Genomic DNA, 15,426 nt, shown 5'->3' with positions numbered 1-15,426 from the left:
CCACCCTCCCCTAATCCCAACTGCCCCTTCTCTGCAGTGACGTCTCAGCCTTTCCTGTGGTGGCAGCCCTTCTCGGTTCCACTCAGCAGCTTCATTATCTGCAAGAGCCCAAGTTGTGCCTCTTAACCAAGTGACTGGAGGCCCTCAGTACTAGGCTGTGGGCAGCCTGTGACCTCTCCTCAGTTACTGTAGGTGCCGGGGTTTCTTGTGTTAGCTCCATAGAGACATTGTTCCTTGTCTAATGAAGGCCAAAAAAATGGGGTAAAACCATTATGTAAAGCATACAATAGAGTGTTTTTTCTGTGTATCCTCATTTGGGAAAGCAATTCAGAAATTTTTTCATTTCAGAATTGTCATGTCATTTATGCAAGCTTCAGGTTACAAAAATATTTAAACAGTTAAATGTAGAAGGTGCTAACCAGTTTCATACTCAGTTTATGTGCATATCCTGGGAAGTATATGAGATTTTATTTTCTTGGGCTCCAAAATCACTGCAGACGTTGACTGCAGCAATGAAATTAAAAGACGCTTGCTCCTTCGAAGGAAAGCTATGACAAACCTAGACAGCATATTAAAAAGCAGAGACGTTACTTTGCTGACACAGGTCCGTTAGTCAAAGCTGCGGTTTCTCTAGTAGTCACATATGGATGTGAGAGCTGGACCATAAGGAAGGCTGAGCACTGGAGAATTGATGCTTTCAAACTGTGGTGCTGGACAAGACTGGAGAGTGAGCCACTGAACGTGTTTTCAGGGACCCGGTGCCTGCACTGCAGAGGCAAGGCCGCCAGGTGGCGCCAGGGGATGTTTATGCGAGGTTTCAAGGGCCTGGTCTCTATAATCTGTTCCATTTGAGGCAATAGGCAACTGAACGTCCCCTGTGTTCTTAACCACTCAGCATCTGTTGACTTACCTTCTCAGTCCAACTCGTAAAAACATATCTCTATACTTTTGGACCTCATGTTCAAGACCTAAAACTGTAAGGAAGGAAATACAAGACACATTCCTGTTCTGCCCTCTCAGGGGCCTTTTTTGTCTTTTGATGTGTGGAGAGCCATGCTTCCCTTGCTGTTGTCAGCCCCATCATTCAGGAAGGTCTGTCCTGTATTCTCACACTTTCTCTCTCATGACAATTTACTTTTTCTGAGACTCAGTTTTGTCATTCATAAAGAGGGGTTAAAAATACTCAGGAGGATCGTTGGAAAGGTTAAAAGTGATTTACCCAAAATATAACATATCATAACATGAATGGATTTTTTTTTTTTTTTTTGCATTTTGAGAGCATCATTGCTTGATTTTTGCTACAACAGACTGTACACGTTTATATAAGACAAAGTTAACAACTATCTCTTCTTTACTCTTGTTAATTAAATGGAAACATTCCACCGCCAACTCCTCAGTACTTAATATTCTTTTCCCAGGTTCAGGATTGTTGGCCACCATTTGTATTTGTGATTGGAAAGAACTTTTCTTTTGGTCCAGCTCCCGTCAACGGGCTCAGCTTTCCCACATTTTGTCCTCTATACACTATTCAACCTCTGGCAGCTCAGTTTTTGGGTGGCATTTCAGTGCCTGTGGGGATACTACTTACCGTGTTTTACACTGAGTTTTTTCGATATAAAATTATTTCTCCCTCCTCTGAACTGCCAGAGTGCTTTCCCGTAATCACATGATAATGGGTTTTCACATCCGTTTGCTCCCTTAACGGAATGCTTTTAAAAAAAATACCTCTAAGTACTAAGTACACAGTAGGCACTGAATACGTTTGTTTTGTTTACTGTGTGTCACAGTTTATTAACGAAACACCGTCCCAGAGAAGAGAAAGACAATTAATAGATTATTTTGTGGTCTTTATGTGCCTCTATTGTCAGAGCTCTCCATCAGTTTGAGATTTGTGTCTTAATTAGAACTATAAGTACCTCTGAATAAATTTAAATAATTGTGAATTTCAGAGAGAATGTTTCCATTTCACATGCCTCAGTCTCCTTTTTTCTTTACCAACACTGTAATCAAGGCACAGGGTCTTATTTGAGCTAACAAATAATTATCCTTCATTACATAAGTGCTGTGTAGCTTGCCCTTAAAAGGCTGCCGAACCTGACGAGGCGGCAGTGGGTGTAGCCAGCGGTGTCTGCTTTCACGGTGCACTGGTGCCTGCGCGTAGGGGCTGCTGTGGAAAGTCGGGGGAGCCACTGCCGCACGGGTCCCCTCTCTGATCTGAAAAGCGCTGTTGCTGTCAGGCCTCGGAGCTGCGTGGTCTCAGACAAATTATTCCATTTGAAATCTGTGTTTTCTCTTCATAGACTACAAGCTATTTAAACAGAAGCACATTTTCTGAGATGTACGCCTGTATTGTTCTTTGTTCATTTTTTTTCTCATTTTTGACTAAAACTAAAAGCAAAATTTGAACAATGAGATGTGGGTGATATATGTGAAACTAATGGGAAATGGAGAGTATATTTAAAATATCATAGGTAATACAAATGAACTAAAGTAATTTTCAAAAAACCCCAAGAATTGATTTCCATGAACTTGAAGTGGCTAAGAATTAACTTTGGCCACCTCATGCAAAGAGTTGACTCATTGGAAAAGACTCTGATGCTGGGAGGGACTGGGGGCAGGAGGAGAAGGGGATGACAGAGGATGAGATGACTGGATGGCATCACCAACTTGATGGACATGGGTTTGGCTAAACTCCGGGAGTTGGTGATGGACAGAGAAGCCTGGCATGCTGCAATTCATGGGGTCGCAGAGTCGGACATGACTGAGTGACTGAACTGAACTGAACTGAAGCATGAAAACAATGTAAAGAGAATCAAGAGGAAATAAATGTTAGGTTTAAATTATATATGAAAAGTTTCAGTGGTGTGAAAATCAAAATAATTACATTAAAAATACACATACATGCAGACAGCACTGTCTTTAATGTATGAAAACTTCTCTCTTGGATCAATAAGTCCAAGTAAAAGCAGTGTTATTATTAACAACAATATTAGATTTTTAAATGTTATGATATGCTGAGTGCCCTTTTAAGGATTTTTCATGTATTTTAATTCTCATAGTAATTATTTGAGGTGGCTGCTGTTGTTATTACTCCGTTTTATAGATGAGGCAGCAGAGGCACAGGCTAAGTGAATCTCAGCGTGCTTGCACACCTAGTCAGTTATGTGGTTTCTGAAGGGGTGACTTTCTTTCTCTTGCAGAAGCGTGGCTCTGATGCCTGTCCTCTTGGCCAGTAGCCTATACTGCTTAAAATGGGCAAAGGGCAAGAAAGGACATTTTAACAAGAATAAATAAAATGGCCCCAAATCATGAAAAATTTTCTGTTTCGCTAATGATACAGAAGGAAGTAAAACTTTAAATGAAATTTATTTTCTTCTTTGACTAGGATGATGGAAATAAGACATTTCCATGAAATGGTGGTAGGAATTTATTTCTCCCAGTGCAGGGCTGTGGGGAAGGGCTGAGGTTCTCTGCTCAGGGCATGAGGGACTGCCATTGCCTCGGCCACTCTCCTGGAAGGCTGGGTATGGAAGACGCAGCTTGCTCCGCAGTCAGGGGTCAGCGCACTAGGCGTGCTGCTGGTTGGGATGCGGAATCTGAGGTCTCCTCGTGTACGGCTTTTCTTTCCGAACACGGATCGGGCCTGGCCAGAGACAACCACGCGCATGACACAGAGGACGATCGAGAGGTTTTGCGGCTTCCTTTTGAGTTCGTCTTTCTGAAGAGTGCCAGGCTTGCAGCTTTGATAATAAATTTTACATTATCAGTTTATTGTGGCACTATGGAATCTGAGGGAAATTTCATAAAGCTCCACTAAGTAGCCTCAACTGTTGACAAATGATTCTTGATGTTTAGTTTGGTACAAGATGCAGAGAATGTAGGTCTGCTTCCTTTATTCAAACTCAGTAACTGGTTTGGGACAATTAATTTCCAATTGTTTCCCAGTAGAGCAGATTTGCTTGTATATTAATGAGGCACAGGTGTTGGGCCCCTGGTGTCTGCGTGCCTGGGAGGCGTACTTCGGTTGTTTATCTCCTCAGCCATAGGTACGGCAAGGTACTCAAGCTTGCCTTTCAGAGTTTTCACTGTGAGGCTTTTCAGTTTTTTTGATTTTTTTTTTCACATTTGCCTGCACCTGTTAAAATTTTAAAACTGTTCGTGTAGAAAGAAGTTGCAAAGATTTCAATAGTAAATAGTACTAAAAATTAAAGGAAATATTCTTCTATTCTGTTTAACTGCCCAGCCTTACGTGAAAGAGAAGTGAGTTGATTTCACGAGATCTTTCAGGTGAGAAGCCAATATGATCAATCAATGACCCAAATTTTGGTTGTGTATTTTTGAAGCAGGTATATCTTTGTTAGTGTCTAAAGCAGTCATATATTTGTATTAATATTCATTTTTTTCTTGTTGATTCACTGAACTGCACTACCAACATTTAAAAGGCAGTGGAATAGCCTCCATAGACATTATGAATTTCAGTAGCTGGCATAATTATAGCGATCTACATATTCATTAAATCTACAGGAGAACTCTGTCCAAAAAGACAACCATGCATTCAGAAACAGACAACTAAATATATATATTTTAAAAGTTGCATCTCTGAGACTTATTTAAAATTAAATTCCTGTAGCACTCCTCTCCAAGCAGAAGGATTTTAACAAAAGGATCCCCACGCTTTGGTTTCTTGCATCTAGGAAAGAATGGGAAGAACTATTTGTAAACAACAATTACTTGGCAACAATAAGGCAGAAGGGGATTAATGGGCAGCTGAGAAGCAGCAGGTTCCGCAGCATTTGCTGGAAGGTAAGAAGAAAATATTTATTTACAGTTTGTGGCTGCAGTCTATCAACACATTACCTGATGCCCTGGAAGATCACCCGTGCGGGGGATCACTGAATTTTCCAAGAGGCTTCACTCGCGAGGCTTTGGCATCTCGGTTTATTTTTCATAGGACATTTGCTTATAAGGTTGAAGCAAGCGCCTTAGTCCTGGATAGCTGGCGATGGTGAAGGAGTCATTTGAAATACCGGTCTTTTCATCCCATTTGATGGTGCGGAACTCAAGCAAAGCCTTCTGGGTCCCCTGAGGCATTTGTAGAAATCCTTGGCGCTGGGCAGGGGGTGGTGGGCGACTGTTCTCAGGTTCCTGTTATATCGGGTGCTGTCATGCAGTCAGCCACCTTTGTTTCTTCACGAATAGCAGACAGGAAAGGTACTTTCATACTTTCTGTACTGGAGACACAGTGAAGGGCAGCGAGAAGTGGAGAGGAATTAGGTCAGTTTCCTTCAAGGGAAGGCCATTGGTGACCCCCTGGGTAATGATGACCTGCAGTGTCTCTCAGGGCTTAGAAATCTGTCCCCTTTTGTTCTTTCAGAATGAATCAGTTTAGATTGAGACTCACTTTTTAAACGACTTATCTTGAAAGTTGTTTAGGGTTCATCTGCATAAATTGAGCAGACGGAGCCTGCAAGTGAAGACATTAAGGAACACGTAATGTATTAGACAGTTTGAAATTTAATAATTTAGGTTTAATAATTAAAGAACATTTTTCTTCTGTGCAGTGCTGGCAGTGAAGGCGGGGTCGTGCTGCTTGGATGTTTATACAGGAGGCTTTGCCCCCCTCCCCACCACCGGCTCCATGTTGTTTAACTTTTTGAGTCTCCTTCCTTTGCTAAAAATAAACTCAAATCCAGATTTATTTTAATGTTTTATTAAACTAAATTAAATCAAATTTGTCTTTTTGAGAATGCTTGTTAATTTTGTTAACTGATTGCTAGTTGTAAATTGCATTTTCTGCTGTAAAAGAATGACTTCACTGCTCAGGCTTGTCCTCAAATTGTTCCTTTCTGTCCATTACCTGCTTGTTTGAAGACAGATCTTGGAAACCTTGATGCTACAAAGTGGACCTTGTGCTTGTTAATGCGCTCCATCACCCCCCTAAATATAAGAAAGTAGAACAGAGTGAACTTGAACCTTCATGAATTTTCCTTGTTCACTTTTACTGTAACTCTGGAGAGGAGATGGATTCCATCCTGTGGTGTATCTTTTAGGATCTTGCTCCCTGGCCTTTGTGCACTTTTGTGATTGTCCAGGTTGATACATGTCTTACACACCCCACATACAAGTGCGAGCTGGAAGGCTGATGAGTGTGCAGCACCACGAATGCGTCGTCTTCAGTTTTCAAGTGATGCCCTTTGGCGCAGTTTCACATTTTCTTAGGATTTTTATACAAGTTTTCCTGTTTTTTTTTTGACAGCTTTTTCTTTGTGTTCTTCCTCAAGATAAAAGTCAGTGGATAAGTAAAATTAAAGAACTAAGAGCATGGTATAGCAGCGTTAAAGAAATAGTAAGTTGTGCTTTAAGTAACATAACTGTTTTCTTAATTAGGCTTTGAAGGCCAGCAGCCTCTGACCTTTGCGTGTGTGTTTTCTTTCTTTCCAGCACATCACAAACCCTAGGAAGGCTGTTGGCCAGCAAGACCTGATGATCAATAACCCCCTTTCCCAGGACGAAGGGGTAAAGTTGGTGTTTATTCGCGCCTCAGCCGCTCTTGCCCACCAGAGCATGCTTGTGTCTCATTATCAGTCACCATGGAAGCAGTGTTGCTCTACACCAGTAGCATGACTCTTTCACCCCCGTGTTAGTCCACCTAAAGCCGGGTGGGCGTTACTCCCTGCTGTGTGCTGGCAGCTGGGGGCCGATGGCGCGGGGGAGGGGAGGCCCCGGGGCTGTGAGCGCTCAGGCTCAGCGAGCCGAGAACCGAGACAGGAGTGAGAAGGCCGCACCCGCGAGGACAGCTCTCCGGAAGGAGACCGCTGTGCGGTGACTCTGGAACAGGGTTTACGATGATGAAAAAGACGAGGCCCTCCAGCCTCAGGGCCCAGTGAGCGCGAGCGGTGATATCCCTCCGCGGCACTGTGCCGCTTCTCCAGTTCCTGTCTCTGTGCTGAAGGACGTTTTTTTGTTTCACATTTTCTGTATAAAATTAACATTTCTTTTTCCTCGTATGTGTAATTATTATAATATAGTCTGTGAATATTAAGCAGTTTTTAAAACTTGAAGTTCATATTTTAAGAAATAGATAAAAATCTATGCGATTATGAAACCAAAGCTCTGTAGAAAACCTTACATAGCTTTCTGTGTTGGCAGTTCAGGTCAGGTTCCAGTGGACCCGCTGGCCTGTGGGCCTCCTCTAGTTCAGGTAGACCTTTTTGTTGTTGTAAGGGTAGCAGCAGATGTCTAGCAGTAAAAGTATCATTCACTTTAAGTAGATAGTAGAAAAATTTAAATATGCACAGTAATATCACTGGAAAAACTAACGTTAGAATGATTATGTGTCTCTGAGATTAGACTAGATTTTAATAGAACATTTTCCAGTTCCAGGTTTTCTATCTGCAATGTGAAATCATAACTCAGAGAAGGATAAATTTTAATTATTTGAATCATTAGATTGAGATCATAAAAGTCAAGCAAAGGTGCAGTATTGTTTTAAATAAATTGCTTTCCTTATTTCAGAGTCTTTGGAACAAATTCTTCCAGGATAAAGAACTTCGGTCAATGATTGAACAGGACGTCAAAAGAACGTATGTAGAACTATTTACAAGTTACCTTCAGTGATTCAGACTGCTGTTACCTCTGAAATTTTAGCAAACTATACAATCTGTAGAGGAGCCTTAGTCGAATGCAGTATTCTACTTGTGTTAATAGTTATTGTGGCCAAATGTTGATGATAATAGTTACTTTCTATTCTTAAATTATAGACTTTTGTGTTCCCTTTGTCAAAATATCACATTTATAATATTGGTAATACTAAAATAATATATAAATACTTAAATGTTTAAATCAGTTTTTCAGTTTCCAATACTTGCTTGAAGTCATGTGCTTCTAAGGTTATATTTTGTAGTCTTAATACTGGTTTTGCTAGAAAAAAATTATCTTTTGCTTTACACCTTTGAATCCCTTTCTAATCAAATTACTGTTTAAATGACAGGTATATTTTTACCCCCCTTTACTTCTGTTCCTTTTGACACCATTCAAGTTTGCAAACAACTCCAAATCTTCTCAATATTTACTATATGAAGTGGCTCTTTATCTAGCATATAGTTAATTTCTATAACTTTTATGTATTGGACCTTACTTTTGTGGGGGGTCATGTCATAAGGAGCACATGGAATTTGTGTGGGTGAGCCTGGGGTAAGTTCTAGCAAGGTATGCTCTAGTCCTAGTCCTGGACAAAATAATTTCAACAAAGGTCTTTCCCCCTTAGATGTTCATTTCTGCAAAACAGAGATAAGACTGACCACCTCATGGCATAGTTACAGATTCACCTGTTGTTAGTGTAGTAAATTAGATGTATCTCCATTTTAAGCTGTGTCAGTATCAGCCGAGCTCCCTCCCTCACCAGGGTCTGGGATGAGCCCGGTGTGTGTGAGCCCGTACCTCCAGGGCCGCCTTCCAGCCCCCCGCGCCTCTGCCTGTCTGCCTGACTCCGGTTCAAGTCCTGCTCCGCCAGGCACACAGGCGGGGCCCTGGCTCCGACACCGCTCTCTCTCCAGGCCCCAGACAGAATGATCAGACGACGTGGACTTGCATTAAGGGCATACTACCCATTTAACAAATGAGATTTTCTGCTTTAAAATGGAAATACTTCAGAGGGGCCATGGGTTCAGAGAGCAGCAGCACCACTGATAACCGGCCGTGGTGGCGATTTGGGGTGGGAAGTGTGAGTACTTGGGTGAGCCTGGTCAGGACCAGGGGCAAGCGGTTTCGGGGCCGTTACCCTCCTGAGTCAGGCCATGGTGCTGGTCTCTCGCCAGTGGTTTCAGAAGGCAGAGTGCCGTTGTTTTGGTTCACAGGAGGCCCTCAGTAAATATTTGTTGGATAAAACAAAAGGATGAATTTCCTCACCCATCAGTTTAGTAACTAGCTGGGTAATCAGTGGTGAGAAAACAGGGTTCATAAAAGCAAAATGCACAGTATATATAGTTTACCAAGCAGTAACGATGTCTCGCTTTTAAATGCTAGGCAGTTATCTTAGAAAACTTGATAGCTTACGTTTGAAGTAGCCGTAAGAAGAGTGTGAGTGTCTCCGCTGTTGTCAAATGGAAGTGGAGGCACGTGGCACTGGACAGGGTCCCACACCAGGGACACCCAGGCCAGATTGCTGAAGGGAGCGGGAGCAGAAGAGAAAGGGGAAGAAAAGGGTGGACAGCAAAACCAAGCAGTAAGTGGGACTGTGAGCCCCTTCAGCATTTTGGTTCCTTAGATCAAACATTTCTGCTTTGCTATGTGGGAAAATGTTATTTCTCAAAAGCTGTATTCTGTGTGTTTTTCTTATAAAAGTGTATGTGTGTCTGTGAGTATAACACACACATGACAACTGTTTTCCTTATAATTTGTCTCCACTGCTGCATTTTAATTCAGGTTACAAAGCCGAGATGCAGAGAGGCCCTCTGGGTGGGGGAGGTTCATACCTCCTTCCCCAGAAGTCTCTCCCATGTCTCGCCTCACATTTTGAGGAAGTCTCCTAGCCATCTCTATGTAAATTCTGTGGCAAGTAACTTAGCTTGTAGGGTAAGGCTGTCAGTCTTTTTTTAAAGCCACCGAACTGCTAATCATAAAAGCTGAATAGCTTGAGTAATCTTACTGTTAACCTTTCAGGCCGCATCCCCTCCGTAGAAGGCATTGTGTGCGCTCAGTCGTGTCTGACTCTTTTTGACCCCATGGACTGTGGCTCCCCAGGCTCCTCTCCCATGGAATTTTCCAGGCAAGAATACTGGAGTGGGTTGCTGTTTCCTACTCCAGGGATCGAACGTGTGTCTCTTGCGTCTTCTGCATGGGCAGGCGGAATCTTGACCGCCGCACTACCTGGGATGCCTTTAGAAGGCACTTCGTGATCCCAAATCCATGGTTTCCAACCCAGTCTGAACGCAGCTCATACTGTAGTGGGCGGCGAGCGGGAGCAGCGCGGCTCCTTGGCTGCTCACCAGCGGCTGTGAGCGAGTTGGGTGGTTTTGACTGACTGTCTGTCTCCTGTGCTTCAGACCCGTCCACTGCATGGGAGATCAGCGTGGTGGGGAAGACAGACGAGTTTCCTGTTGTCGTGGGATGTACATTTTAGTGCGGGGCGCTGGGGAGTGAGACATAAGCCCGTGTAGATACAGAGAGTCATGGAAGGAAGAGGGCAGTGACTGCTGTGAAGAAATCAAAACCGATAATCTTAAACACAGCCAGACAGGTGGCTGTTTTAGGAGAGGCGTCAGAAAGGGCATCTCTGAGAAGGTCCTCTTTGAGCTGAAACATGTTACGAAGCCAGCAATGTGGTGATCTGGAGGAGGAACCTTCCAGGCTGAGAGAGCAGCTGATGCCAAGTCTTCAGTGAGAGTGAGCTGAGGGTCAGCAGGCCTGCTGGGGGTGGAGGTGGCGGTAGGGATGTCTGGTAGGCTGTTCCGCCAACCATGGCTAGGAGTTTGGGTTTGACCCCACCTGCAGTGGGGAGGCTTGAGGGAGCTGAGGGGAGCGTGGGACCCTGGAGGAGGGCTGGGGCGCCTGGAGGAGCTGAGGGGAGTGTAGACCCTGGAGGAGGGCTGGTGCGCCTGGAGGAGCTGAGGGGAGTGCAGACCCTGGAGGAGAGCTGGGGAGCCTGGAGGAGCTGAGGGGAGCGTGGGACCCTGGAGGAGGTCTGGGGCGCCTGGGGGAGCTGAGGGGAGTGCAGACCCGGGATGGAGGAGGGCTGGGGCGCCTGGAGGAGCTGAGGGGAGTGTAGACCCTGGAGGAGGGCTGGGGTGCCTGGAGGAGCTGAGGGGAGCGTGGGACCCTGGAGGAGGTCTGGGGCGCCTGGGGGAGCTGAGGGGAGTGCAGACCCGGGATGGAGGAGGGCTGGGGCGCCTGGAGGAGCTGAGGGGAGTGCAGACCCTGGAGGAGAGCTGGGGAGCCTGGAGGAGCTGAGGGGAGTGCAGACCCGGGATGGAGGAGGGCTGGTGCGCCTGGAGGAGCTGAGGGGAGTGCAGACCCTGGAGGAGAGCTGGGGAGCCTGGAGGAGCTGAGGGGAGTGTAGACCCTGGAGGAGGGCTGGGGTGCCTGGAGGAGCTGAGGGGAGCGTGGGACCCTGGAGGAGGGCTGGGGCGCCTGGGGGAGCTGAGGGGAGTGCAGACCCGGGATGGAGGAGGGCTGGTGCGCCTGGAGGAGCTGAGGGGAGTGCAGACCTTGGAGGAGAGCTGGGGAGCCTGGAGGAGCTGAGGGGAGTGCAGACCCGGGATGGAGGAGGGCTGGTGCGCCTAGAGGAGCTGAGGGGAGTGCAGACCTTGGAGGAGGGCTGGGGTGCCTGGAGGAGCTGAGGGGAGTGTGGGACCCTGGAGGAGGGATAGGGTGCCTGGAGGAGCTGAGGGGAGTGTGGGACCCTGGAGGAGGGCTGGGGTGCCTGGAGGAGATGAGGGGAGCGTGGGACCCTGGAGGAGGTCTGGGGCGCCTGGAGGAGCTGAGGGGAGTGCAGACCCGGGAGGAGGGCTGGGGCGCCTGGAGGGTGTGTCAGGGAGGAGGGCTGGGGCGCCTGGAGGGTGTGTCAGGAGCTTGGGACCTGGGAGAGGGTGGCTGCTGTGCTGTGGGCGGGGATAGAGGGGGCGCGGCCCCTGGAAGGGCAGTGAGTGTGAGCGACGTGGACTGCAGGTGGTCTGGAGCAGATACAAGCTGAGGACTTGTATTGGATTATTGTGGCTTTCTCCTACTCCTCAGTTCTGTTCCATTGTTATCACTGTTTAGGGGCCTTTCACCTCTCACCTGGGAGTCTCTTGTCTGTTTCCCTTGACTCCATTAACTTGCTTTTCCCGTCCAACTCATGTGTTGAACCCTGTCTTGAATCCTAGTCTTGCCCCTACTTTCCTGTCTGGACCTGCTGTGACCCTCTGGTTTTGCAGAAGACGTGCTTATCCAGACTCCCTAACACACACACTGTTCCTTTTCAGACTGTCCAGTTCCCTTTGTGTTACTGACTTCTAGTTTAATTCCACTGTGGTCTAGGGGCAGGCATCGTATGATTCCTCTTCTGTGAAATTTGTTAACCTGTATTCTATAGCCCAGAATGGGATCTGCCTCTGAGAATGCTCTATGTGAGCTGGAGGAGAATGCATATCCTGCTTTGTTGGATAAAAGTGACCTGTAGATGTCATTTAGATCCAGTTGGTTGATGATGTTGCTGTGTTCAGCTCTGTCCTTACTGGTGCCACCTGCCGGTTCTGTCCATGTCTGATCAAAGGGTGTTAGCGTTTCCAGCTGTAATAATGGATTCTTTCCTTTCTCCTGGGCTTCCCTGGTGGCTCAGAGGGTAAAGCGTCTACCTGCAGTGTGGGAGACCTGGGTTCAATCCCTGGGTCGGGAAAATCCCTTGGAGAAGGAAATGGCACCCCACTCTAGTACTCTTGCCTGGAAAATCCCATGGACGGAGGAGCCTGGTAGGCTGCAATCCATGGGGTCATAAAGAGTCAGACACGATGAAGCGGCTTCACTTGCCCTTTCATTTCTCTTCACAGTTTTGTCAGACTTTGCCTTGCACAGTGTGATGCTCTGTTGTTAGGTGGTTCTTGTTATGGCCTGTATGTCTTCTTGTAGAATTGACCCCTATTTCATTAGTCGGTGCCCTTTTTTATCTTTTAGCTAGTGTTAGCATGGAGAAGGCAATGGCACCCCACTCCGGTGTTCTTGCCTGGAGAATCCCAGGGATGGGGGAGCCTGGTGGGCTGCCGTCTATGGGGTCGCACAGAGTCAGACACAACTGAAGTGACTTAGCAGCAGCAGCAGCATGGTATATTGTTCTCCAACTATTTCCTTTTACTCTATGTGTCTTTATATTTAAAGTGGTTTCATAGGCAGCATGATGTTGGGTTTTAAAATGATTCCTTGTAAGGCAAGTCTACTGACAAATTCTCTCAATTTTTGCTTGTCGGAGAAAGGTTGATTTCTCCTTCACTTTTAAAGGGTAGTTTTGTAGCACGCAGAATTCTAGTTGGGCAGGTTTCTCCTTCTCAAACACTTGGAATTTTTCAGTCCACCTTCTTCTGTCCTGCATGGTTTCTGAAGAGAAGTTGAATGTAATTCTTGATTCCTGTATAGGTAAGATGAAGTCCCACCATTCCCCACCCCCCAACCTTTAAGAACTCTGTCTTTGATTTTCTGCAGTTTGAAAACGATGTGCTGAGGTGTCGTTCTTTGGGCATTGGTCCTGCGCGGTGGCTACTGAGCTTCCTGGTCCTGCGGTTTGGTAGCTGACATTCTTTGGGCAATTTTCTCAGTGATTGTCTCTTCAAATGTTTCTCCTGCTCTTTTCTCTCTTCTCCTTATATCCCCGTGAGAGCCCTTGAATGCTCTGTTCTATTTTTTTTTTCAGTCTTTTTCTCGTGCTTTTCAGTTGCTGAGGATTTGGTGAGACATCCTGGGCTCAGATTCTTTCCTCAGCTGCTTCCAGTCTACCTGATGACTCAGCCCATCACAGGCTGCTGCTGCTGCTGCTGCCGAGTCGCTCAGTCGTGTCCAGCTCTGTGCGACCCCACAGACGGCAGCCCATGAGGCTCCTCTGTCCCTGGGATTCTCCAGGCAAGGTCACTGGAGTGGGGTACCATTGCCTTCTCTGCCATCAAAGGCATTCTTCTCTGTTACCCTGTTTTATACCTCTAAATTTATTTTTGGTTCTTTCTTAGGATTTCTATTTTTTACTTACATTGCCTGTCTGTCCTTACATGCTGTCTGCTTTATCCATTAGAGCCCTGAGTGTATTAATCATACTTGTTTTAAACCCCTGACTTCATAATTGCAATTTCTTTGGTTCTGAGGCTTGCTCTGTGTCTTCCAATCGTCCTTTCTGCCTCCAGGCCTTGTAGCTTTGGTGTTGGGTTTTGCTTTATGACGGCTAGATGTGGCTCCCTGGGTAAAGGCGCTGCTGTCAGTAGGCTGTTTGTAATGTGAGGAGCTGAGGGGAGAGGGGAAGTGTCCTTTAGATGTACGGTCAGTCTTTCTGTGCCTCTGGACTATGCCCTTCACAGTGTTTCTCGGATCGCCCTTCCCCTTAGATGGACAGGATGGCTGTGGTGGGGGTTGGGCTGGGCATTTCCCTCTCCCCAGGTCAGTCAGGGGCCCATGGAGTCTCAGCAGGTTGGGCTCTGGGTAACTCGTTCTCCCTGCAGGCAGGCCTCGTTCAGAAGAGCTGACTCCCCCTCTGTCCAGGTTGGCCCCTCTCCCCTCCCCCTGCCATAGCTGAGGGGATTTTTCTCTGATACTCACTGTGGGAACTTGGCCGAGCTTCCAGAGGTGAATCTTACAGTTTTGTGTGGGTCTCCCTATGATGGAGTTTTCAACCCTCAGAGGTAAAGCCCATGGACACAGGAGCCTGGTGGACCGCAGTCCACGGGGCTGCAGAGAGGTGCTGTTTCTGCGCAGGTTCTGCATTCCATGCAGCTCCTCTGCTCCAGGGCCGCTCCCCCCTGCTGTACCCTGAGTCCCCACAGCTCATCCTTCAAGCCTGTGTTCATCACCACCCTGTTCCTGAAGCAGTCTTTACAACTGGAAATAATTTGTGCCTGTTCTGTGTTCCAGTGGCATTTTCTTAATAACTTTGTAATGATATTACTTACGTTTCTTTGATATTGCTCAAGTTTATTTAGACTTGCCAGTGTATTCAGTACATTTATATTAGTCTCCTTAGCATTGCATATGCCAAGATAAATATGGTGTGGGTCCTTAAGAAGCTCAAAGTCTAGTAGAGAAAGCAGACCTAAAAAAAATGTAAAGAGCAGGATAGCAGTACTACGATGGAAAGAGGACATACAAGAGCACCAGAGAAACTCCCATAGCTTCGTATTCCGATCTGGGAGACCTGTCTAAGTGTTCCCGACTCACGACCCCATGCCTACTTGAGGCAGACTGTGCTGTGCTCAGTTTTGCCCAACTCTCTGCGACCCCATGGACTGTACCCTGCCAGGCTCCTCTGTCCACGGGGATTCTCCAGGCAAGAATACTGAAGCTTCCCTTCTCCAGGGGATCTTCCCAACCCAGGGATCCAACCCAGGTCTCCTGCCTTGCAGGCGGATTCTTTACTGTCTGAGCTACCAAGGAAGCCCAAGAATACTGGAGTGGGTAGCCTATCCCTTCTCCAGAGAAACTTCCTGACCCAGGAATTGAACTGAGGTCTCCTGCATTGCAGGTGGATTCTTTACCAGCTGAGCTACAAGGGAAGCCATGCCTACCTAATGGTTCTACTCTGTAAATACCTGAGAATGTTAGCTCAGTACTGAATGCCGTGCACAATGGGATCTCGGCCCCTGCTCAGTGGAGCTTGGGAAAACAAGTCAAGTACTCTCCCAGGGAAACACGGACGTAAACTAATGTGTTAAATTCTGTGCTCCTCCAAACAGTTTCCGTATTTCTTTCACTTTCATTATG

General features: G+C 46.4%; 1 protein-coding gene across 15 annotated transcripts in view; it reads left to right on the top strand.

Annotated features, from left to right (window-relative positions):
* Nucleotides 1–15,426, top strand: part of TBC1D5 (TBC1 domain family member 5) — a 590,389-nt gene that overhangs the window by 311,028 nt on the left and 263,935 nt on the right. For 14 of the 15 annotated variants that reach the window (XM_055570013.1, XM_055570012.1, XM_055570015.1 and 11 more), the window contains 4 exons: nt 4,695–4,803; nt 6,257–6,346; nt 6,442–6,516; nt 7,516–7,583. In XM_055570013.1, coding sequence (XP_055425988.1) covers nt 4,695–4,803; nt 6,257–6,346; nt 6,442–6,516; nt 7,516–7,583 — 342 coding nt within the window. The remainder of the gene's footprint in view (nt 1–4,694; nt 4,804–6,256; nt 6,347–6,441; nt 6,517–7,515; nt 7,584–15,426) is intronic. The other variant, XM_055570020.1, reaches the window with a different exon arrangement.

The sequence above is a fragment of the Bubalus kerabau genome, chromosome 2, assembly GCF_029407905.1.
Source record: "Bubalus kerabau isolate K-KA32 ecotype Philippines breed swamp buffalo chromosome 2, PCC_UOA_SB_1v2, whole genome shotgun sequence".
NCBI classification, from domain to species: domain Eukaryota; kingdom Metazoa; phylum Chordata; class Mammalia; order Artiodactyla; family Bovidae; genus Bubalus; species Bubalus kerabau.
This window is presented reverse-complemented; position numbering and strand designations above follow the sequence as displayed.